Source organism: Carcharodon carcharias (genome assembly GCF_017639515.1).
Source record: "Carcharodon carcharias isolate sCarCar2 chromosome 27 unlocalized genomic scaffold, sCarCar2.pri SUPER_27_unloc_1, whole genome shotgun sequence".
NCBI lineage: Eukaryota > Metazoa > Chordata > Chondrichthyes > Lamniformes > Lamnidae > Carcharodon > Carcharodon carcharias.
This window is the reverse complement of record NW_024470624.1, coordinates 5,870,886-5,897,377: the sequence shown is the minus strand read 5'-3', so window position 1 is coordinate 5,897,377 and position 26,492 is coordinate 5,870,886. Positions and strand designations below refer to the sequence as shown.

Below are 26,492 nucleotides of genomic sequence, written 5' to 3'. Positions count from 1 at the left end.
GGACACTGAGCCAGTCTTGTACTGGTGCTGATTCAGTCTTCTGCTGGACACTGACCCAGTCTTTCAATGAACATTGATAGAGTCTTGTACTTAATCCATAACGGGTATTATACTGGATGCCGACCCAGTCTTATACTGGTCTATTACCCAGTCTTGTACTGGACCCTGACACATTCTTGTAATAGATACAGGTCCAGCATTTATCTGGACACTGATTCAGTCTTGCATTTGACACTGACCCAGTCTTGTACTGGATGCTGACCCAGTCTTGTACTGGACGCTGACCCAGTCTCGAAATGGACGCAGACCCAGTCTTGTACTGGACACTGACGGGATGCTGACCCAGTCTTGTACTGGACACTAACCCAGTCTTGTGCTGCACACTGACCCAGTCTTGTACTGGACACTGATGGACTCCTGTAGTGGACACTGAACCGGTCTTGTATTGGACACTGACCCAGTCATGTACTGAACACTGACCCAAACTTGTCCTGGACGCTGACGCAGTCTCAAAATAGACGCTGACCCAGTCTTGTACTGGATGCTGACCCAGTCTTGTACTGGATGCTGACCCAGTCTTGTACTGGATGCTGACCCAGTCTTATACTGGACACTGACCCAGTCTTTTGCTGCACACTGACCCAGTCTTGTACTGGACACTGATGGACTCCTGTAGTGGACACTGAACTGGTCTTGTATTGGACACTGACCCAGTCATGTACTGAACACTGACCCAAACTTGTCCTGGATACTGACGCACTCACAAGATGGATGCTGAACCAGTCTTGTACTGGCCACAAACCCCATCCTGTACTGGACGCTGACCCAGTCTTGTACAGGACGCTGACCCAGTCTTGCACTGGCATTGATTCAGTCTTCTGCTGGGCACTGACTCAGACTTGTGCTGGACCCTGATGGACTCCTGTAGTGGATGCTGAACTGGTCTTCTACTGAACACTGACCCAATCTTGTACTGGACCCTGATGGGCTCCTGTAAGGGACGCTGACCCGGTCTTGTACTGGACGCAGAAACAGTCTTGTACTGGACCCAGACCCGGTCTTGTGCTGTACACTGACACAGTCTTGTACTGGACACTGAGCCAGTCTTGTACTAGATACTGACCCAATCTTGTACTGCACACTAACCCAATCCTGTACTGGACATTGGTCCTTTCTTGTGCTGGACACTGACCCAATCTTTCACTGGATGTTGATCCAATCTTGTACTGAACACTGACCCAATCTTGTCCTGGACGCTGACGCAGTTTCGAAATGGACGCTGACCCGAAATGGACGCTGACCCAGTCTTGTACTGGACACTGACCCAGTCTTTTGCTGCACACTGACCCAGTCTTGTACTGGACACTGATGGACTCCTGTAGTGGACACTGAACTGGTCTTGTATTGGACACTGACCCAGTCATGTACTGAACACTGACCCAAACTTGTCCTGGACGTTGACGCACTCACAAGATGGATGCTGAACCAGTCTTGTACTGGCCACAAACCCCATCCTGTACTGGACGCTGACCCAGTCTTGTACAGGACGCTGACCCAGTCTTGCACTGGCATTGATTCAGTCTTCTGCTGGGCACTGACTCAGACTTGTGCTGGACCCTGATGGACTCCTGTAGTGGATGCTGAACTGGTCTTCTACTGAACACTGACCCAATCTTGTACTGGACCCTGATGGGCTCCTGTAAGGGACGCTGACCCGGTCTTGTACTGGACGCAGAAACAGTCTTGTACTGGACCCAGACCCGGTCTTGTGCTGTACACTGACACAGTCTTGTACTGGACACTGAGCCAGTCTTGTACTAGATACTGACCCAATCTTGTACTGCACACTAACCCAATCCTGTACTGGACACTGGTCCTTTCTTGTGCTGGACACTGACCCAATCTTTCACTGGATGTTGATCCAATCTTGTACTGAACACTGACCCAATCTTGTCCTGGACGCTGACGCAGTCTCGAAATGGACGCTGACCCGAAATGGACGCTGACCCAGTCTTGTACTGGACACTGATGGGACGCTGACCCAGTCTTGTACTGGACACTGACCCAGTCTTGTGCTGTACACTGACCCAGTCTTGTACTGGACACTGACCCAGTCTTGTACTTGATACTGACCCAATCTTGTACTGGACACTAACTCAGTCCTGTACTGGACATTGGTCCTTTCTTGTGCTGGACACTGACCCAGTCTTTCACTGGATGTTGATCCAGTCTTGTACTGGACACTGAGCCAGTCTTGTACTGGACACTGAGCCAGTCTTGTACTGGTGCTGATTCAGTCTTCTGCTGGACACTGACACAGACTTGTGCTGGACACTGACCCAGTCTTTCAATGGACATTGATAGAGTCTTGTACTTAATCCATAACGGGTATTATACTGGATGCCGACCCGGTCTTATTCTGGTATATTACCCAGTCTTGTACTGGACCCTGACGCATTCTTGTAATGGAGACAGGCCCAGCATTTATCTGGACACTGACGGGATGCTGGCCCAGTCTTGTACTGGACACTGACCCAGTCTTGTGCTGCACACTGACCCAGTCTTGTGCTGCACACTGACCCAGTCTTGTACTGGAAACTGATGGACTCCTGTAGTGGACACTGAACTGGTCTTGTATTGGACACTGACCCAGTCATGTACTGAACACTGACCCAAACTTGTCCTGGACGTTGACGCACTCACAAGATGGATGCTGAACCAGTCTTGTACTGGCCACAAACCCCATCCTCTACTGGACGCTGACCCAGTCTTGTACAGGACGCTGACTCAGTCTTGCACTGGCATTGATTCAGTCTTCTGCTGGACACTGACTCAGACTTGTGCTGGACCCTGATGGACTCCTGTAGTGGATGCTGAACTGGTCTTGTACTGAACACTGACCCAATCTTGTACTGGACCCTGATGGGCTCCTGTAAGGGACGCTGACCCGGTCTTGTACTGGACACTGAAACAGTCTTGTCCTGGACCCAGACCCGGTCTTGTACTGGACGCTGAAACAGTCTTGTACTGGACCCAGACCCGGTCTTGTGCTGTACACTGACCCAGTCTTGTGCTGTACACTGACCCAGTCTTGTACTGGACACTAAGCCAGTCTTGTACTAGATACTGACCCAATCTTGTACTGCACACTAACCCAGTCCTGTACTGGACATTGGTCCTTTCTTGTGCTGGACACTGACCCAATCTTTCACTGGATATTGATCCAATCTTGTACTGGGCACTGAGCCAGTCTTGTACTGAACACTGACCCAAACTTGTCCTGGACGCTGACGCAGTCTCGAATGGACACTGACCCAGTCTTGTACTGGACACTGATGGGACGCTGACCCAGTCTTGTACTGGATGCTGACCCAGTCTTGTACTGGACATTGACCAGTCTTGTGCTGGACACTGACCTAATCTTGTACTGGACACTGATAGCGTCTTTTACTGGACGCTGACCCAGTCTTGTACTGGACGCTGACTCAGACTTGTACTGGACACTGACCCAGTCTTGTAATGACACTGACCCAATCTTGTACTGGATGCTGACCCAGTCTTGTGCTGGACGCTGACCCAGTCTTGTACTGGACATTCACACAGTCTTGTACTGGACATTCACACAGTCTTGTACTGGACACTGACCTAGTCTTGTACTGAACACTGACCCAATCTTGTCCTGGACGCTGACGCAGTTTCGAAATGGACGCTGACCCAGTCTTGTACTGGACACTGACGGGATGCTGACCCAGTCTTGTACTGGACACTGACCCAGTCTTTTGCTGCACACTGACCCAGTCTTGTACTGGACACTGATGGACTCCTGTAGTGGACGCTGAACCGGTCTTGTATTGGACACTGACCCAGTCATGTACTGAACACTGACCCAAACTTGTCCTGGACGTTGACGCACTCACAAGATGGATGATACTGGCCACAAACCCCATCCTGTACTGGACGCTGACCCAGTCTTGTACAGGACGCTGACCCAGACTTGCACTGGCATTGATTCAGTCTTCTGCTGGACACTGGCTCAGACTTGTGCTGGACCCTGATGGACTCCTGTAGTGGATGCTGAACAGGTCTTGTACTGAACACTGACCCAATCTTGTACTGGACCCTGATGGGCTCCTGTAAGGGACGCTGACCCGGTCTTGTACTGGACGCAGAAACAGTCTTGTACTGGACCCAGACCCTGTCTTGTGCTGTACACTGACCCAGTCTTGTACTGGACACTGAGCCAGTCTTGTACTAGATACTGACCCAATCTTGTACTGCACACTAACCCAATCCTGTACTGGACATTGGTCCTTTCTTGTGCTGGACACTGACCCAATCTTTCACTGGATGTTGAACCAGTCTTGTACTGGACACTGACCTAGTCTTGTACTGGACACTGACCCAGTCTTGTACTTGACACTGACCCAATCTTGTACTGAACACTGACCCAAACTTGTCCTGGACGCTGACGCAGTCTCAAAATGGACGCTGACCCAGTCTTGTACTGGACATTGACCCAGTCTTGTACTGGACACTGATAGTGTCTTTTACTGGACGCTGGCACCATCTTGTACTGGGTGCTGACCCAGTCTTGTACTGGATGCTGACCCTGTCTTGTACTGGATGCTGACCCAGTCTTGTACTGGATGCTGACCCAGTCTTGTACTTGACGCTGACCCAGTCTTGTACAGGACACTGACCCAGTCTTGTACTGGATCCTGTTGGACTCCTGTAGTGGACGCTGATCCAGTCTTGTACTGTACGCTGACCCAGTCTTGTACTTGACACTGACGCAGTCTTGTATTTGACACTGACCTAATCTTGTACTGGACACTGATAGTGTCTTTTACTGGACGCTGGCACCATCTTGTACTGGGTGCTGACCCAGTCTTGTTCTGGATGCTGACCCTGTCTTGTACTGGATGCTGACCCTGTCTTGTACTGGATGCTGACCCAGTCTTGTACTGGACGCTGACCCAGTCTTGTGCTGGACATTGACCCAGTCTTGAACTGGACGTTGACCCAGTCTTGTACTGGACCCTGTTGGACTCCTGTAGTGGACGCTGACCCTGTCTTGTACTTGACACTGACCCAGTCTTGTTCTGAACACTGACCCAATCTTGTCCTGGACGCTGACGCAGTCTCGAAATGGACGCTGACCCAGTCTTGTACTGGACACTGACGGGATGCTGACCCAGTCTTGTACTGCACACTGATCCAGTCTTGTGCTGGACCTGAAGGGCTCCTATAATGGACACTGGCCCTTTCCTGTACTGGTCACTGATCCTTTCTTGTACTGGACACTGATAGCGTCTTTTACTGGACTCTGGCGCCATCTTGTACTGGGTGCTGACCCAGTCTTGTGCTGGACACTGACCCAGTCCTGTACTGGACACTGACCCAGTCTTGTACTGGACACTGACCCAGTCTTGTACTGGACACTGACCCAGTCTTGTGCTGGACATTGACCCAGTCCTGTACTGGACACTGACTCAGTCGTGTACTGGACACTGACCCAGTCATGTACTGGACCCTGTTGGACTCCTGTAGTGGATGCTGACCCAGTCTTGTACTGGACGCTGACCCAGTCTTGTACTTGACACTGACCCAGTCTTGTACTGAACACTGACCCAATCTTGTCCTGGATGCTGACGCAGTCTCGAAATGGATGCTGACCCAGTCTTGTACTGAACACTGATGGGATTCTGACCCAGTCTTGTACTGGACGCTGACCCAGTCTTGTACTGGACGCTGACCCAGTCTTGTACTGGACGCTGACCCAGTCTTGTACTGGACGCTGACCCAGTCTTGTACTGGACGCTGACCCAGTCTTGTACTTGACGCTGACCCAATCTTGTACTGAACACTGACCCAATATTGTCCTGGATGCTGACGCAGTCTCGAAATGGACGCTGACCCAGTCTTGTACTTGACGCTGACCCAATCTTGTACTGAACGCTGACCCAATATTGTCCTGGATGCTGACGCAGTCTCGAAATGGACGCTGACCCAATCTTTTACTGGACGCTGACCCAGTCTTGTTCTGGAAGCTGACCCAGTCTTGTGCTGGACGCTGACCCAGTCTTGTACTGGACGCTGACCCAGTCTTGTACTGGACATTGACCCAGCCTTTTACTGGACACTGACCCAGTCTTGTACTGGACACTGACCTAGTCTTGTACTGAACACTGACCCAATCTTGTCCTGGACGCTGACGCAGTCTCGCAATGGACGCTGACCCAGTCTTGTACTGGACACTGACGGGATACTGACCCAGTCTTGTACTGGACACTGACCCAGTCTTGTACTGGAAACTGTTGGACTCCTGTAGTGGACGCTGAACCAGTCTTGTATTGGACACTGACCCAGTCATGTACTGAACACTGACCCAAACTTGTCCTGGATGCTGACGCACTCACAAGATGGATGCTGAACCAGTCTTGTACTGGACACTGACGGGATACTGACCCAGTCTTGTACTGGACACTGACCCAGTCTTGTACTGGATCCTCTTGGACTCCTGTAATGGACGCTGATCCAGTCTTGTACTGGACGCTGACCCAGTCTTGTACTGGATCCTGTTGGACTCCTGTAGTGGACGCTGATCCAGTCTTGTACTGGATGCTGACCCTGTCTTGTACTGGACGCTGACCCAGTCTTGTTCTGAACACTGACCCAATCTTGTCCTGGATGCTGACGCAGTCTCGAAATGGACGCTGACCCAGACTTGTACTGGACACTGACGGGATGCTGACCCAGTCTTGTACTGCACACTGATCCAGTCTTGTGCTGGACCTGATGGGCTCCTATAATGGACACTGGCCCTTTCCTGTACTGGTCACTGATCCTTTCTTGTACTGGACACTGATAGCGTCTTTTACTGGACTCTGGCGCCATCTTGTACTGGGTGCTGACTCAGTCTTGTACTGGACACTGACCCAGTCTTGTGCTGGACACTGACCCAGTCTTGTACTGGACACTGATCCAGTCTTGTGCTGGACATTGACCCAGTCATGTACTGGACCCTGTTGGACTCCTGTAGTGGATGCTGACCCAGTCTTGTACTGGACGCTGACCCAGTCTTGTACTTGACACTGACCCAGTCTTGTACTGAACACTGACCCAATCTTGTCCTAGACGCTGACACAGTCTCGAAATGGACACTGACCCAGTCTTGTACTGAACACTGATGGGATTCTGACCCAGTCTTGTACTGGACGCTGACCCAGTCGTGTACTGGACGCTGACCCAGTCTTGTATTGGACACCGACCAGTCTTGAACTAGACCCTGCTGGACTCCTGTAGTGGACGCTGACCCAGTCTTGTACTGGACGCTGACCCAGTCTTGTACTGGATGCTGACCCAGTCTTGTACTGGACGCTGACCCAGTCTTGTACTTGACGCTGACCCAATCTTGTACTGAACACTGACACAATATTGTCCTGGATGCTGACGCAGTCTCGAAATGGACGCTGACCCAGTCTTGTACTGGACACTGACCCAGTCTTGTGCCGCACACTGACCCAGTCTTGTCCTGGACGCTGACGCAGTCTCGAAATGGACGCTGACCCAGTCTTGTACTGGACACTGACAGGATGCTGACCCAGTCTTGTACTGGACGCTGACCCAGTCTTGTACTGGACACTGACCCAGTCTTGTACTTGACACTGATGGACTCCTGTAGTGGATGCTGAACCGGTCTTGTATTGGACACTGACCCAGTCATGTACTGAACACTTACCCAAACTTGTCCTGGGTGCTGAGCACTCACAAGATGGATGCTGAACCAGTCTTGTACTGGCCACAAACCTCATCCTGTACTGGACGCTGACCCAGTCTTGTACAGGACGCTGACCCAGTCTTGCACTGGCATTGATTCAGTCTTCTGCTGGGCACTGACTCAGACTTGTGCTGGACCCTGATGGACTCCTGTAGTGGATGCTGAACTGGTCTTCTACTGAACACTGACCCAATCTTGTACTGGACCCTGATGGGCTCCTGTAAGGGACGCTGACCCGGTCTTGTACTGGACACAGAAACAGTCTTGTACTGGACCCAGACCCTGTCTTGTGCTGTACACTGACCCAGTCTTGTACTGGACACTGAGCCAGTCTTGTACTAGATACTGACCCAATCTTGTACTGGACACTAACCCAGTCCTGTACTGGACATTGGTCCTTTCTTGTGCTGGATACTGACTCAATCTTTCACTGGATGTTGATCCAGTCTTGTACTGGACACTGACCCAGTCTTGTACTTGACACTGACCCAATCTTGTACTGAACACTGACCCAATCTTGTCCTGGACGCTGACGCAGTCTCAAAATGGACGCTGACCCAGTCTTGTACTGGACACTGATGGGACGCTGACCCAGTCTTGTACTGGACGCTGACCCAGTCTTGTACTGGACATTGACCCAGTCTTGTGCTGGACACTGACCTAATCTTGTACTGGACACTGATAGTGTCTTTTACTGGAGCTGGCACCATCTTGTACTGGATGCTGACCCAGTCTTGTACTGGATGCTGACCCAGTCTTGTACTGGACACTGACCCAGTCTTGTACTGGATGCTGACCCAGTCTTGTACTGGACACTGACCCAATCTTGTCCTGGATGCTGACGCAGTCTCGAAATGGACGCTGACCCAGTCTTGTACTGGACATTGACCCAGCCTTTTACTGGACACTGACCCAGTCTTGTACTGGACATTGACCCAACCTTTTACTGGACACTGACCCAGCCTTGTACTGGACATTGACCCAGCCTTTTACTGGACACTGACCCAGCCTTGTACTGGACATTGACCCAGTCTTGTGCTGGACATTGACCCAGTCTTGTACTGGACACTGACCCTGTCTTGTACTGGACACTGACCCAGTCTTGTACTGGATACTGACCCAATCTTGTCCTGGATGCTGACGCAGTCTCGAAATGGACACTGACCCAGTCTTGTACTGGACACTGACCCAGTCTTGTACTGGATCCTGTTGGACTCCTGTAGTGGACGCTGATCCAGTCTTGTACTGGACGCTGACCCAGTCTTGTACTTGACACTGACGCAGTCTTGTACTTGACACTGACCGTGTCTTGTACTGAACACTGACCCAATCTTGTCCTGGACGCTGACGCAGTCTCGAAATGGATGCTGACCCAGTCTTGTACTAGACACTGACCCAGTCTTGTGCTGGACGCTGACCCAGTCTTGTGCTGGACGCTGACCCAGTCTTGTACTGGACATTGACCCAGTCTTGTACTGGACACTGACCCAGTCTTGAACTGGACGTGGACCCAGACTTGTACTGGACCCTGTTGGACTCCTGTAGTGGACGCTGACTCTGTCTTGTACTGGACGCTGACCCAGTCTTGTACTTGACACTGACCCAGTCTTGTTCTGAACACTGACCCAATTTTTTCCTGGACTCTGACGCAATCTCAAAATGGACGCTGACCCAGTCTTGTACTGGACACTGACGGGCTGCTGACCCAGGCTTGTACTGAATGCTGACATAGTCTTGTACTGGACACTGACCCAGTCTTGTACTGGATGCTGACCCAGTCTTGTACTGGCCACTGACCCAGTCTTGTACTGGATGCTGACCCAGTCTTGTACTGGACACTGACCCAGTCTTGTACTGGATGCTGACCCAGTCTTGTGCTGGACACTGACCCAGTCTTGTGCTGGACACTGACCCAGTCTTGTACTGGATGCTGACCCAGTCTTGTACTGGACATTGACCCAGCCTTTTACTGGACACTGACCCAGTCTTGTGCTGGACGCTGACCCAGTCTTGTGCTGGACGCTGACCCAGTCTTGTATTGCACACTGATCCAGTCTTGTGCTGGACCTGATGGGCTCCTATAATGGACACTGGCCCTTTCCTGTACTGGTCACTGATCCTTTCTTGTACTGGACACTGATAGTGTCTTTTACTGGACGCTGGTGCCATCTTGTACTGGGTGCTGACCCAATCTTGTACTGGACGCTGACCCAGTCTTGTACTGGACACTGACCCAGTCTTATGCTGGACATTGACCCAGTCTTGTACTGGACACTGACTCAGTCTTGTACTGGACACTGACCCAGTCATGTACTGGACCCTGTTGGACTCCTGTACTGCATGCTGACCCAGTCTTGTACTGGACGCTGACCCAGTCTTGTACTGGACACTGACCCAGTCATGTACTGGACCCTGTTGGACTCCTGTACTGGGTGCTGACCCAGTCTTGTACTGGACGCTGACCCAGTCTTGTACTTGACATTGACCCAGTCTTGTACTGAACACTGACCCAATCTTGTCCTGGATGCTGACACAGTCTCGAAATGGATGCTGACCCAGTCTTGTACTGAACACTGATGGGATTCTGACCCAGTCTTGTACTGGACGCTGACTCAGTCTTGTACTGGACACTGACCCAGTCATGTACTGGACCCTGTTGGACTCCTGTACTGCATGCTGACCCAGTCTTGTACTGGACGCTGACCCAGTCTTGTACTTGACACTGACCCAGTCTTGTACTGAACACTGACCCAATCTTGTCCTGGATGCTGACACAGTCTCGAAATGGACGCTGACCCAGTCTTGTACTGAACACTGATGGGATTCTGACCCAGTCTTGTACTGGACGCTGACCCAGTCTTGTACTGGACGCTGACCCAGTCTTGTATTGGACACCGACCCAGTCTTGTACTGGACCCTGCTGGACTCCTGTACTGGACGCTGACCCAGTCTTGTACTGGACGCTGACCCAGTCTTGTACTGGACGCTGACCCAGTCTTGTACTGGACGCTGACCCAGTCTTGTACTTGACGCTGACCCAATCTTGTACTGAACACTGACCCAATATTGTCCTGGACGCTGACGCAGTCTCGAAATGGACGCTGACCCAGTCTTGTGCTGCACACTGACCCAGTCTTGTACTGGACGCTGATGGACTCCTGTAGTGGATGCTGAACTGGTCTTGTATTGGACACTGACCCGGTCTTGTATAGACACTGACCCAGTCATGTACTGAACACTGACCCAGTCATGTACTGAACACTGACCCAGTCATGTACTGAACACTGACCCAATCTTGTACTGGACACTGACACAGTCTCGAAATGGATGCTGACCCAGTCTTGTACTGGCCACAAACCCCATCCTGTACTGGATGCTGACCCAGTCTTGTACTGGACACTGACCCAGACTTGCACTGGCCTTGATTCAGTCTTCTGCTGGACACTGACTCAGACTTGTGATGGACCCTGATGGACTCCTGTAGTGGATGCTGAACAGGTCTTGTACTGAACACTGACCCAATCTTGTACTGGACCCTGATGGGCTCCTGTAAGGGACGCTGACCCGGTCTTGTACTGGACGCAGAACCAGTCTTGTACTGGACCCAGACCCTGTCTTGTGCTGTACACTGACCCAGTCTTGTACTGTACACTGACCCAGTCTCATACTGTACACTGACCCAGCCTTTTACTGGGCGCTGACCCAGCCTTTTTCTGGACGTTGACCCAGTCTTTTCCTGGACATTGATCCAGTCTTGTACTGGACGCTGACCCAGTCTTGTATAGACGCTGACCCAGTCTTGTAGTGGACAATGACTCAGTCTTGTACTGGACGCCGTCACCATCTCATACTGGACACTGACCCAGTCTAACACTGGTTGCCGACCTGGCCTGGTACTGGCGCTGACCTGGTTCTCTACTGGACGTTGAGCCAGTCTTGCGCTGGGCATTGGCCTGGCCTTGTACTGGACGCTGACGCAGTCTCGCAATGGCCACAGTTGATGATTACATTGGACGTCAACCGGGACTCTGTCCCTCGGCCTTGCGCCTCTACCCCGGATTGCTGGGGGATGCATCTCACAGGTTGAAAGCTCCTCTCCCTGGTGCTGAACAGCCCCCCCCACCCCAGACCCGGCCCCCCCACAACACCACCCCCGCCCTCCACCCATTCCCCACCCTGACCTCCGGACACCCCCCCCCCCACCCCCCATCACCGCTCCGCGCCCTCCGCCCCCATGGCGCCGGCCTCCCCCGCTCTCACACAAAGTGAACCCAGCCGGTGTCGCAGTCCACAGGGGGCAGCGAGGGGCGAGCCTCCAAGGCCGGACGCAGCCTGTAGTTGCGGCCGCCGTCGTTGTCCCAGTACTCGGCCTGGCCGGCCCGGTAGCGCACGGCCAGCTGGACGCTGCTGCCCGCCAGGTAAGGGGGCAGCGCCAGCTCGAAGGAGAAGCGGTCGGTCTGGCGGTCGGCGGACTGGGGGATGTAGGAGGCCGGCGTGTCGGAGTAGGAGCGCCAGTCGTCCACCGTGTGCCGCACCGTCACCTCCTTGCGGAACGCCAGGTTCAGCACCCGCACGGTGCCCCACAAGCGAAACCTTTCCACGGCCACCCCCTCCAGGCACACTTTCTCCCGGCCCACCCGCTGCAGGAAGTCCACCGAGCAGATGGGGTTGGCGAAGGTGGGCTCCAGGGGCCGGGGCGGGCTGCAGTCCTGAGAAACAGAAAAAGACAGGGCGGGCGTGAGCGGTTGGACTGCACCCCAACTACCACCGTACCCCCGACCCGGCAACGCCCCCCCCACCCGCCAGGATCAAGACCAACGCAGCCCGTCCCGTCCCTCACCCACTGGGAGACACTGCGGGTGGAGCCCTCATTCTCCCTCACGCGCTGGGTGACACTGATAGTGGGGCCCTCACTCCATCACTCTCCCTCACCCACTGGGTGACCCTGCTGGTGGTGTCCTCACTCCATCACTCTCCCTCACCCACTGGGTGACCCTGCTGGTGGTGCACTCACTCTATCACTCTCCCTCACCCACTGGGTGACCCTGCTGGTAGTGCCCTCACTCTATCACTCTCCCTCACCCACTGGGTGACCCTGCTGGTGGTGCACTCACTCCATCATGCTACCTCAGCCACTCGGTGACACTGGTCATGGAGACCCCATTCCATCATGCTCCCTCACCCACTGGTTGACATTGCCAGTGGGGATTCTCTACATCACTTTCCCTCACCCACTGGGTGACCCTGAGAGTGGGGCCCTCACTCCATCACTCTCCCTCACCCATTGGGTGACACTGCCAGTGGGGGCCTCACTCCATCAGCCTCCCTCACCCATTGGAAGACACTGATAGTGTAGCCCTCACTCCATCACTCTCCCTCACCCACTGGGTGACACTGATATTGGGGCCCTCACTCCATCACTCTCCCTCACCCACTTGTTGACAGATAGTGAGTCCTTCAATCCATCACTCTCCCTCACCCACTGGGTGACACTGCCGGTGGGGATTCTCTACATCACTCTCCCTCACCCACTTGTTGACACTGATAGTGAGTCCTTCAATCCATCACTCTCCCTCACCCACTGGGTGACACTGATATTGGGGCCCTCACTCCATCACTCTCCCTCACTCACTGGGTGACACTGATAGTGGGGCCCTCACTCTATCACTCTCTCTCACCCACTGGGTGACACTGATATTGGGGCCCTCACTCCATCACTCTCCCTCACCCAATGGGTGACACTGATATTGGGGCACTCACGCCATCACTCTCCCTCACCCACTGGGTGACCCTGTTGGTGGAGCTCTCACTCCATCACTCTTACTCACCCAATGGGTAACACTGCAGTTGGGGATTATCTACATCGCTCTCCTCACCCACTGGGAGACACTGATAGCGAAGCCCTCACTCCATCACTCTCCCTCACCCACTGGGTGACACTAATAGTGGGTCCCTCACTCCATCACTCTCCCACACCCACTGGGTGACCCTCCTGGTGGACCCCTCACCATTCCTCTTCCTCACCCACTAGTTGACACTGATAGTTCGGCCCTCACTTCATCGCCCGCCTCACCCTTTGGGAGACACTGCTGGTGGAGCACTCACTCCATCGCTCTCCCTCACCCACTGGCTGACCCTGCTGGTGGAGCACTCACTCCATCGCTCTCCCTCACCCACTGGCTGACCCTGCTGGTGGAGCACTCACTCCATCGCTCTCCCTCACCCACTGGCTGACCCTGCTGGTGGAGCACTCACTCCATCGCTCTCCCTCACCCACTGGCTGACTCTGCTGGTGGAGCACTCACTCCATCGCTCTCCCTCACCCACTGGCTGACCCTGCTGGTGGAGCACTCACTCCATCACTTTCCCTCACCCACTGGGTGACACTGATACTGGGGCCCTCACACCATCAATCTACCTCACCCACTGGGTGACCCTCCTGGTGGAGCTCTCACTCCATCACTCTCCCTCACCCACTGGGTGACACTGATAGTTGGGCCCTCACTTCATCGCTGTCCTCACCCACTGGGAGACACTGCTGGGGGAGCACCCACTCCATCACTCTCTCACACACACTGGCTGACCCTGCTGGTGGAGCACTCACTCCATCACGCTATCTCACCCACTGGGTGACATTGCCAGCAGGGGCCTGATTCCATCAGCCTCCCTCACCCACTGGGTGACACTGGTGGTGGAGCCCTCACTTCATCAGCCTCCCTCACCCACTGGGTGACACTGATAGTGCAGCCCTCTCTCCATCACTCTCCCTCACCCAGTGGGTGACCCGGCTGGTGGAGCTCTCACTCCATCACTCTTACCCACCCAATGGGTGACACTGCCGGTGGGGATTATCTACATCGCTCTCCTCACCCACTGGGAGACACTGATAGTGGAGCCCTCACTCCATCACTCTCCCTCACCCACTGGGTGACCCTCCTGGTGGAGGCCTCACTCCATCACTCTCCCTCACCCACTCGGTGACCCTGCTGGTGGAGGTCTCACTGCATCACTCTGCTTCACCCACTGGGTGACACTGATAATAGATCCCTCACGCCATCGCTCTTCCTTACCCACTGCGTGACCCTGATAGCGGAGACCCCACTGCATCACTCTCCCTCACCCACTGGGTGAAACTGATAGTGGAGCCCTCACTCCATCACTCTCTTTCACCCACTGGGTGACCCTGCTGGTGCTGCCCTCACTCCATCACTCTCCCTCACCCACTGGGTGACACTGATAGTGGGGCCCTCACTCCATCACTCTCCCTCACCCACTGGGTGACACTGATAGTGGGGCCCTCACTCCATCACTCTCCCTCACCCACTGGGTGACACTGATAGTTGGGCTCTCACTTCATAGCTCCCCCTCACCCACAGGGTGACACTGATAGTTGGGCTCTCACTCCATCACTCTCCCTCACCCACTGGGTGACACTGCTGGTGGAGCTCTCACTCCATCACTCTTACTCACCCAATGGGTAACACTGCCGGTGGGGATTATCTACATCGCTCTCCTCACCCACTGGGAGACACTGATAGTGGGGCCCTCACTCCATCACTCTCCCTCACCCACTGGGTGACACTGATAGTGGGGCCCTCACTTCATCGCTGTCCTCACCCACAGGGAGACACTGCTGGGGGAGCACCCACTCCATTACTCTCTCACACACACTGGGTGAACCTGCTGGTTGTGCACTCACTCCATCACTCTCCCTCACCCACTGGGTGACACTTCTGAGGGCACCCTTGTACCATCACGCTGCCTCACCCACTGGGTGACCTGGCTTTAAGGCTTCCCCTTCACCGTCTTCTCCCGCTTTGATACAGTCTCCAATGTATGTCCATCATTCAGAGGCTGTGTCAGGAGCAGTTTAGGAAGAATGCAATCAGAGTCATCAATTATACATGCCTCTCCTCACAGAATGTTGTCACAGCCTGAGTAACTCATTAAAATTTAACTTGTGGTCAGGAATAAACAAGATCAATCATGAAACTAACAGACAATTACTAAAAAAAACTCAACTAATTTTTTTGGTCAATTACTTGCACTACCCTGTCACAGCAAAACATCTTACCGCAAGGGGTGATATGCAGAGTAAAGCTCCCTCTACACTGTCCCCATCAAACACTCCCAGGACAGGTACAGCACGGGGTTAGATACAGAGTAAAGCTCCCTCTACACTGTCCCCATCAAACACTCCCAGGACAGGTACAGCACGGGGTTAGATACAGAGTAAAGCTCCCTCTACACTGTCCCCATCTAACACTCCCAGAACAGGTACAGCATGGGATTAGATTGAGGATAAATATGGATTCAAGACCAGAAAGGGAGCTTGTGTGCGGGGACGCAAGATGTGGGCATAGTTTTTACTGAGCTATTCATGACCTTTCTGACAGAAAGGGGGCACATGGCAAATGTTGGGGTTAAGGAGGAGGAGTGCCAAATATCAAATTGGATCAACATAGGGCAGGGGGGCAATAGTAATGTGGCTAGCACCCTTGAAACTCAATTAACCCTCAGGCTTGGACGAATAGTATTCATGTCTGCTAGGTGAAGAAATAGAGACAGCACTGTTCATCATTTTCCAATTCACCTGACAAGTAACCAGAGGGTTCAAATCTCATCCACAGCAGCCGGTGGAATTTAAATTCAATTCATAAGATCTTGAATTAGGAAGCCAGTTTCAGTCACAGGGACCGTGACAACCATCTTCGATGGTCATTAAAAAAAAAACCCATCTGGTTCACTCATGCCCCCTTTTAGGGAAGGGGAAATCTGCTGCCCTTACCCGGTCTGGCCTACACCTGACTCCAGACCCCACCACCCACCACCCCCCCCCACCCCCACCCCCCCCACACAAGCACTGTGGTTGACTCTTAACTTGCCCTCCCTCTGAAGTGTCGGCCAGGCAAGGTTTTCAGTTTGAGGGGCAATTTGGGATGGGGGATGGGGGGTGGGGTGGGGGCAACAAACACCAGGGTCGCTCGCCAGCGACACCCATGTCCCACGAAAGAATGAAGGAGAAAAGATGCTCCCTGGCTGCAAGGAGTCATGCCGGAGGACTGGAGGGGAGCCAACGCACCTTTATTTAGAACGGGATAGGCTGAGCAATTACTGGCCAGTCTGCTTCATCTCCGCGGTGGGAGAAGTATTGGGAAAAAGTTCTGAGTGACAGTATAAATCGTCACTTCAGACGATTGATCAAGGACAGCCAGCATGGATTTGTTGAGGGAAGTTCGTGTCTGACCGAACTGACTGAATTTTCTGAGGGGGTAACGAAGAGGGTCGATGGGGGTAGTGCAGTTGAGGTAGTCTATGTGGATCTTTGAGGAGGTCCCACATGGCAGACTGATCAGGGAATTAAACGCCCACCACATCCAAGGGGAAGTGGCGAGTTCGATCCGATAGCAGCTCAGTGGCAGGAAACAAAGGGTAATGGTCGATGGATGATTTTTTTTTTGCCACCGGAAGGCTGTGTCCTCTGGGGTTCAGCTGGTAGTGACGTCGGGTCCCCAGTATCTCCAAATTTGCAGATGACGCAAAGCTGGGTGGGAAGGTGAGCTGTGAGGAGGATGCAGAGATGCTTCAGTGTGATTTGGACAAGCTGAGTGAGTGGGCAAATGCATGGCAGATGCAGTATAATGTGGATAAATGTGAGGTTATCCATTTTGGTAGCAAAAACAGGAAGGCAGGTTATTATCTGAATGGCTATAAATTGAGAGAGGGGAATGTGCAATGAGACCTGGGTGTCCTTGTACACCAGTCGCTGAAGGTAAGTGATACAGATGCAGCAGGCGGTAAAGAAGGCAAATGGTATGTTCGCCTTCATAGCCAGAGGATTCGAGTACAGGAACAGGGATGTCTTGCTGCAATTGTACAGGGTCTTGGTGAGACCACACCTGGAGTATTGTGTGCAGTTTTGGTCTCCTTATCTGAGGAAGGATGTTCTTGCTATAGAGGGAGTGCAGCGAAGGTTTACCCGACTGATTCCTGGGATGGCGGGACTGACATATGAGGAGAGATTGAGTCGATTAGGATTATATTCACTGGAGTTCAGAAGAATAAGGGGGGATCTCATAGAAACCTATAAAATTCTAACAGGACTAGACAGGGCAGATGCAGGAATGATGTTCCTAATGGTGGGGGGAGTCCAGAACCAGGGGTCACAGTCTGAGGATATGGGGTAGACCATTTAGGACTGAGATTAGGAGAAATGTCTTCACCCAGAGAGCGATGAGCCTGTGGAATTCGTTACCACAGAAAGTAGCTGAGGCCAAAACATTGTATGTTTTCAAGAAGGAGTTAGATATAGCTCTTGGGGGTGAAAGGGATCAAAGGGATATGGGGAGAAAGCGGGAGCAGGGCTATTGAATTGGATGATCAGCCATGATCATAATGAATGGTGGAGCAGGTTCAAAGGGCCGAATGGCCTTACTCCTGCTCTTATTTTCTATGTTTCCATGTGTCTCTTGCTGTTTATGGTATACATCAATGATTTAGACTTAAACGTAGGAGCTATGATTCAGAAGGTGGCAGATGAGACACAGATAGGCCATGGGTTTGATAGTGAGGGAGAAAGCTATAGACTGCGGGAAGATATCAATGGCCAATGGAATTCAGTCTGGAGAAGTGTGAGGTAATGAATTTGGGGATGGCTAGCAAGGCAAGGGGACACACAATAAATTATAGGCTTTTTTTCTTTCGTGGGATGTGGGGTTCACTGGCGAGGGCCCTGGCACTTGTTGCCCAGCCCTAGTTTCCACCTGAACTGAGTGGCTCGCTTGGGCATTTCGGAGGGGTGGGGCGGGGGGGGGGGGGTGGGTGCGAGTTAAGAATCAACCACGTTGCTGTGTGGGGTGGGGTCTGGAGTCACGTGTAGGCCAGACCAGGTAAGGACGGCAGATTTCCCTTCCCCTAAAGGGAGCACGAGTGAACCAGATGGGGTTTTTTTTTACAACCATCGATGACGGTTGTCACAGTCCCTGTGACTGAAACTGGCTTCATGATTCCAGGTGTTACGAATTGAATTTGAATTCCACCGGCTGCCGTTGGCGGGATTTGGACCCGCGTCCCTCTGGGTTACTCAGTCCAGTGGAAGCACCACCAGCACCACCATCTCTTCCCCAAATACTGAGAAGTGTAGGGGTACAGAGGGAACTTGGGGCGCACGTCTACAGATCCCTGACGGTGGACCGGGCAGTCAGGAAGGCAGACGGGATACTTTCCGTTTCGGGCTGGCGTGTGGAATATAAGGGCTCGGAGGCTACGGCAGAGCTGCGTAAAACACAAACAATGACAACATTCGCATCGCAATTTTCACGTTAAAAAAAAAAGATCCCAAGGTGCCTCACGTTTCCATACACGTTATACATTTTTCAATCGTTCATGGGATGTGGGTGTCACTGGCTGGGCCAGCGTTTATTGCCCATCCCTAATTGCCCCTTGAGAACGGAGTGGACTCGCTCAGCCATTTCAAAGGGAGATCTAAGAGTCAACCACATTGCTGTGGCGGGGTTTGGGGGGGGGGGGGGGTGCGTGATGGTGGTGCAGGGTGGTCTGGAGTCACGTGTAGGCCAGGCCGGGTAAGGGATGGTCTGGAGTAAAGTGAAAGCCAGACCAAGTAAGGGCTGGTCTGGAGTGAAATGTAGGCCAGACCAGGTAAGGACGGCAGAATTTTCCTCTCCTGAAGGGAACACGAGTGAACCAGATGGGGTTTTTAACGACAATTGATAACAGTTGTCACGGTCCCTGTGACTGAAACTGGCTTCATAATTCATAATGGTTTCGTGGCAGTCATTAGACTTTTCGTCCCAGGTTATTTTTTACTGAATTCAAATTTCACCACCTGCCGAGGTTGGTCCTCAGAGGATTACCCCAGAGGGCCTCTGGATTACTCATCCAGTGAGAATACCACTCCGCCTGCTCCTCCCCCATGTCACAGGAAGGACGTGATCGCACTGGCGAGGGTGCAGAGGAGGTTCACAAGGGATGTTGACTGGACAGGAGGAGTTCAGCGATGAAGGAAGATTGGACAAGCTGGGGTTGTTTTCTTTGGGCTGGAGGAGGTGGAAGGGAGGTTAACTGAGGCATATACAGTTTGATTGACCTGGAATATCTTGCATCTGCCTTTACCATGGAAGAGGATGCTACCAAAGTCATGGTAAAAGGATTGAGGTAATGTAGCGGTTGAAAATTGATAAAGAGGAGGTATTAGAGGGGTTGGCTGCTGATTCTTTTTTTATTCATTCATGGGATGTGGGCGTTGCAGGCCAGGCCCAGCATTTATTGCCCCATCCCTATTTGCCCCTTGAGAAGGTGGTGGGTGAGTCGCCTTCTTGAGCCGCTGCAGTCCCTGTGGTGTAGGTACACCCACCGTGCTGTTAGGGAGGGAGTTCCCAGGATTTTGACCCGGCGACAGTGAAGGAACGGCCGATATATTCCCAAGTCAGGATGGCGAATGCAGCTCAGAGGGGAACTTCCAGGTGGTGGTGTTCCCCGTGTGTCTGCTGCCCTCATCCTTCTAGATGGTAGTGGTCCTGGGTTTGGAAGGAGCTGTCGAAGGAGCCTCGGTGAGTTGCTGCAGTGCATCTTGTAGATGGTACACACACTGCTGCTCCTGTGCATCGGTGGTGGTGGAGGGAGTGAATGTTTGTGGATGGGGTGCCAATCGGGTGGGGGCTGCTTTGTCCTGGACGTTGTTGGGCTTCTCGAGTGTTGTGGGAGCCGCACTCGTCCAGGCAAGTGGGTGGAGTATCCCATCGCACTTCTGACTTGTGTCTTGTAGTTGGTTGTCCTGAAGCTATTAATATATATAAAATTTTGGAAAATATTTTTCTTTTAAAATAGAGGTTGAGTCTGTGTGTGTGTGTCCTAATTGGATTAAAACCAATCCAATTGCTAGCCTGGGTGCTTTGATGTGTACTAATTTTGATATGTAAGAGAGATAGTGTTCATTTGCACTTTTTGAATAGAGTATTCAAGAAATGGGGTGAAAACTGCTTTTCTAGCAGCTACCAATATGTTTATATTACTAACAAAATTGGTACTATGAAAGGGGTTTTATTGTTAGAGAGGTTTAGTTCAAAGGTTGTTGATACAATGAGAATTTACATTCAATGAGCTGTGCCAGGTATAGCTTCAGAAGTTTTGGGGTGCGCAGAACAGAGGCAAAGTAAGATGAAAGCCTGTAAGTCTACCATTGTGTTTGCAAGAAACCAAAGTGAAAAGAACCTCATTTTGAATTCGTAAGGTGAAAAATGCTTTGCCTGGTGTCTGATTAAATCTATGGGTTGCTGATGCCTTAATAGAGATTAGTCTGGGAATGTGTTAAAAGTTATGATAGTAGTAATTTGTAGCCATGTGTATATATATTTTAACCTGTGTAAATTAATAAAATGTTTCATTTAGTTTCATGTAAAACCTCTTGAGAACTGGTGGTCTGATTCCTGAGTTTAGAGACGCATCTCAAACTTGGCACTTAAAATTCTAGGTTATGACAGTTGTTTAAAGTTTCCCTCTGGGATTTTTAAATACCTCAGCCTTAGCAACAATGGTGGACAGGCTTTGGTGGGGAGTCAGGAGATGAGTTACTATCCGCAGAATTCCCAGCTTCTGACCTGCTCTTGTAGCCACAGTATTTATATGGCTGGTCCAGTTCAGTTTCTCGTCAATGGTAACCACCAGGATGTTGATATTGGGGGGGATTCAGCAATGGTAATGCCCATTGGACGTCACGGGGCGATGGTTAGATTCTTTCTTGTTGGAGATGGTCATTGCCTGGCACTTGTGTGGCCTGAATGTTACTTGCCACTTGTCAGCCCAAGCCTGGATATTGTCCAGGTCTTGCTGCATTTGAACATGGACTGCTTCAGTATCTGAGGAGTTGCGAATGGTGCTGAACATTATACAATCATCAGTGAACATCCCCACTTCTGACCTTATGATGGAAGGAAGGTCATTGATGAAGCAGCTGAAGATGGTTGGGCCGAGGACACCACCCTGAGGAACTCCTGCAGTGATGTCCTGGAGCTGAGATGACTGACCTCCAACAACCATCTTCCTTTGTGCTAGGTATGACTCCAACCAGCGGAGAGTGTCCCTCCTGATTCCCATTGACTCCAGTTGTGCCAGAGCTCCTTGATGCCACACTCGGTCAAATGCTGCCTTGATGTCAAGGGCAGTCACTCTCGCCTCACCTCGGGAGCTCAGCTCTTTTGTCCATGTTTGAACCAAGGCTGTGATCCGAGGATGCTGAGGGGAGCAAGGGTGGAAAAACCACGGAGGCACGGGCCCTAATCCTCCAAATTTCATTGGATGCGGGGGTGGTGCCAGAGGACTGGAGAATTGCAAATGTTACGTCCCTGTTCAAAGGTAAGGATTAAACCCAGCAAAAGTCAGCTTAACCTCGGCGATGGGAAAGCTTTTCGAAAGGGCTGCTCCAGACAAAATGGGACCAACGTGGATTAATTCACGGAAGCCAGCACAGACTTGCAAACGACGAATTTTTTTGCGGACCTCAGGACAAACACAAGAGTGCCAAATTTCAAAGGATCAGGGCAATTCACACTGCAGGAGAAAAGGGTGCTGACTGGTCGGCAGTCGACTCTGATCACTCAGCACAACCTGATGAGAGCTTTTTGATGAGGGGTCGGGAGGGTTGATGAGGGTAATGTGGCTGACGCAGTGTACTTGGGCTTCCAAAAGGCCCCGGATAAAGTGCCGCCTGATAGGCTTGTCAGCAAGGTTAACGTCCATGGAAGGAAAAGGACAGGGGGCAAGCGAGCTCGAGAAATTGGCCGAGTGATAATGATTAGTTGAAGTAGGTGGGGAGAAGGCGGGGGACTGGGGCTAAGCAAGTTGTTCCAACAGAGGGCCAGCACGGACATGGAGGGGCCGAATGGCTCCCTCTTGCGATTCTATTTAAAGCTATCCATTGAGCTGGGACCTTCTGCTGTTTGTGGGGATGGAATCTACGCCGTTGTGTGAAGGAGTAGTTTTCTTTTTTAAACCGCTTTGATCGTGAGGTGTGTACCCCTCGTCCTTGACTCTCTGACAGGCCGGGTTTAAGAGGTCTTTCCCTCAGTCTTCCCCCGATCAATCAAGTCACCACCACCCCCCGCCTCCCCCCAACCCCCTTCGACCTCCTGCACCCCGGGGAGTACTTTGCCTGATCTCTCCTCAAAATTCAATTCTTGGGGTCCAGGGGCACGTAGTGCATGGTGTCCAGGGTAAAAGGTGCCTCTGGACCAGCGGTTTCCAAACTGGTCGAGAATACAGGGACTGCTCAAGCCCCCTCCCCTCAACCCCACCACCTCTCTCTCTCTCTCTCTCTCTCCGACCGTTCACTTGTCTGTTTCCTTCTATCTTACTTTAACTTGTTGGGATTCACGTCAACGTTTAAGAGTCGTGCACTCTCGGTCGCTCTGGCACTCTGGGCAGCTGACTAAAACGGCCTTCAGGGTTTGCCGGACGGCATTTGTCCAGGTTTCGACTTTTCGGTAAGCCGGCCGGCCAGCCGGCCGTTCACTTCGTTAAGATATAGCTTGGAATGAAAAAGAACGGTTGCCGAAAAGGAGGAGCCACGTTGCTGAGGCTTTTTTGGGGGTTTTTTGTGCACCTCAGGACAAACACAAGAGTGCCAAATTTCAAAGGATCAGGGCAATTCATACTGCAGGAGAAAAAAAAGAGTGCTGATTGGCTGGCAGTTGACTCTGTTTGGCCGGCAGTCGACTCTGATTGGCCGGCAGTCGACTCTGATTGGCCAAGGCGTCGCTGTGGAGAAAGCAATGGGGAACTATCGGCTCCCCGAGCTCCAAGCATGTTCCCCTTGGTTGCAAATGAATGTTGGTCACTTCTGACCGTGTTGCCTCGGCCAATCAGGTTCGCCTTGCCAACCAAACAGCACCCTCTTCTCCCGCAGTATAAGTTGCCCTGATCCTTTGAAATCTGGCATTCTTGGGTTTGTCCGGATGAGCGCCAGCAAGTAAACCTTCGGCGGCATGTCTCTCTTTTCAACGACATACAGGTTTTGGGCTCCCAAGCGGCTGTAAAAGAAAGGTAATATTCTTCGTGGCAAACCAAGGTCATGGCAGAGCAGACGTGGCCGTGAGTGGCGGAGGAGTCACAAAGGTGCTGGAACATTCCTTCCTTTAAAAAAAATAGCCAATTTTTCTCATTCTAGATGTACTTCTTTGTGACGCCACCTTTCCAGGTGCCAGTTTTGACCGACCTTTTCGGGGAGAAATTCAAGTTAGTCTATCTTTTGGAAGCAGTCGTTTTATTGCGGGGAGGGTTAAAAAAAAAAACCTTGACTTATTCTCACCAACTTCAGGGGCTGAGTGATCTTTTTTTAAAAAAAAAAATCAATCCCAATTTAAAGCCGTTTTTAAAAAAAATTTTGTTCATGGGACGGCGGGCAGAGGGGGTGGGGGTGGGGTGAGGAGGAGTAGGGGGGGCATCGCTGGCTGGGCCAACATCTATCGCCCGTCCCTAACTGCCCTCGAGAACTGAGTGGCTCGCTCGGCCATTTCAGAGGGGGCTTTTAAGAGCCGACCACATCGCTGTGTGTGGGTCTGGATTCAGGTGTCGGCCAGACCCGGAGGTAAGGGCAGCAGGTTTCCCCCCTTCCCTGAAGGGGCTGAGTGAACCAGATGGGGTTTTTGTTTTTAAAGTGACAATCGTTCCAGGGTCAGCGTTAGGCTTTTAATTAACCATTCATTTTAATGATTAAATGCAATAATTAAATAGTTAATAACTAATTTTGATCAAGGGAGGCGGTGGTGGCTCTTGTGGCATTGGTCCCCGGACTTAGTATTCAGAGACCCAGGGTAATGCTGCTGGGTCCCAATCCCACCCTGGCAGATGGTGGAACTCGAATGCAATGAAAAGCCTGAAGTTAAAAGTCTGGTGATGACCACGAAACCATTGCCGATGGTTGTCGGGGAAAAAAAAACCCCATCTGGTTTACTCAGGTGCCCCTTTAGGGAAGGGGGATATCTGCCATCTTTACCTGGTCTGGCCCTACACGTGACTCCAGATGCCCCTTGCCGTCCTTACCTGGCCTGGTCTGGCCTACTTGTGACTCCAGACCAACCCCCCACCCACCTTCCCCCCCCCGCATCACCCAAGCCACAGCGATGTGGGTTGACTCTTAACTGCCCTCTAAACGAAGGCAGCTAGGGATGGGTAACAAATGCTGGTCTAGCCAGCGACGCCCACCTCCCCATGAATGTATAACGTTTTTAAAATGCCAGATTTTTCATTGAATTCAAATTCCACCAGCTGCCGTGGTGAGATTCGAACCCGGGTCCTCCCGACCATTACCCTGGGGGTCTCTGGATTACTAGGTTGGTGACAATCACAGAATCTTGACAGGAGGAAGGCCATTCAGCCCATCGAGTCTGCACTATCCCGTCCCACTCCCCTGCCTTATCCCCGTAACCCTGCATGTTCTTCATTTTCAGGTAGAAATCCGATTCCCTTTTGAACACCTCGATCGAACCTGCCCCCACCACCCTCTCAGGAAGTTCGTTCCAGACGCCAACCTTCACCCTCTGGGTGAAAGAGTTCTTCCTCACATCACACTTTACTCATTTTTTTTTTGCCAATTATTTTGAGTCTGTGCCCTCTCGTTCTTGATGCTCTCTTGAGCGGGAACAGTTTCTCACTATTTACCCTGAGGGGCAGGCCTCAGGATCTTGAATGCCTCCATCAAATCTCCTCTCAGCCTTCTCTTCTCCAAGGAAAACAGTTCCAATACCACGAACACCACCGCCTCTTGACTAAGTGACACAGCGTGGTTAAAATATGAAACACTCTCATTTACAAGAATGTTGCCAGGGTTAGAAAAGTGTAGCCATGAGGAGAATTTGGACAGGTTGGGGTTATTCTCCTTGGAACAAAAAAGGTTGAGAGGTGACTTGATTGAGGTGTACAAAATGACGAGGGGGAATAGATAGAGAGGACATGATAAAATTGTTTCCCTTGGTGAAGAATTGTAGAACCAGGGGACGTAGATTCAAGATAAGTGGCAGAAGGTTTAGGGGGAACATGAGGAAGAACTTTTTTGACGCAGAGGGTGGTGGGTGCCTGGGATTCGCTGCCCGAGTTGGTGGTAGAGACAGAAACTCTAAAGTCTTTCTAAAAAGTACCTGGATCTGCACCTTAAAGTGCTGTAAGCTGCAGGGCTATGGGCCGGGTGCAGGGAGGTGGGATTGGAAAGGGCACCTGGGTGTCCTCGGGCTGGCATGGACAAGATGGGCCGAATAGCTTCCTTCTGTGCTGTAACTTTTCTATGGTTCTAAAGCTAGCAGGGACCTGTGAAACATTTGCGATCAGATTGGTCCTACTTAACCAATTCCGTCCACTTCACCCATCCTTCCCATGCCATCCCTATCCAAAAGCCATTCCACCCTTACGATGTGTAAAAAAAAATCTTTCGATAGGTTATGAGCATTCGTTGCTCATCCCTACTTGCCCTTGAAGTGAGTGGCTTGCTAGCCTTCCAAACCTGCCACGTCTACCGTCTAGAAGGACGAGGGCAGCAGACGCACGGGGAACACCACCACCTGGAAGTTCCCCTCCGAGCCGCACTCGCCATCCCGACTTGGAAATATATCGGCCGTTCCTTCACTGTCGCCGGGTCAAAATCCTGTGAATTCCCTCCCTAACAGCGCGGTGAGTGTACCTACACCACAGGGACTGCAGCGGCTCA

The 26,492-nt window shown here is 51.9% G+C and overlaps 1 protein-coding gene across 1 annotated transcript in view; it reads right to left on the bottom strand.

Annotated features, from left to right (window-relative positions):
• Window positions 1-12,036: 12,036 nt before the first annotated feature.
• Window positions 12,037-26,492, bottom strand: part of LOC121273624 (protein phosphatase 1 regulatory subunit 3E-like) — a 30,662-nt gene continuing 16,206 nt past the window's right edge. Inside the window, exon 4 of the mRNA XM_041180768.1 lies at window positions 12,037-12,489. Within this exon, the coding sequence (XP_041036702.1) occupies window positions 12,037-12,489 (453 nt within the window). The remainder of the gene's footprint in view (window positions 12,490-26,492) is intronic.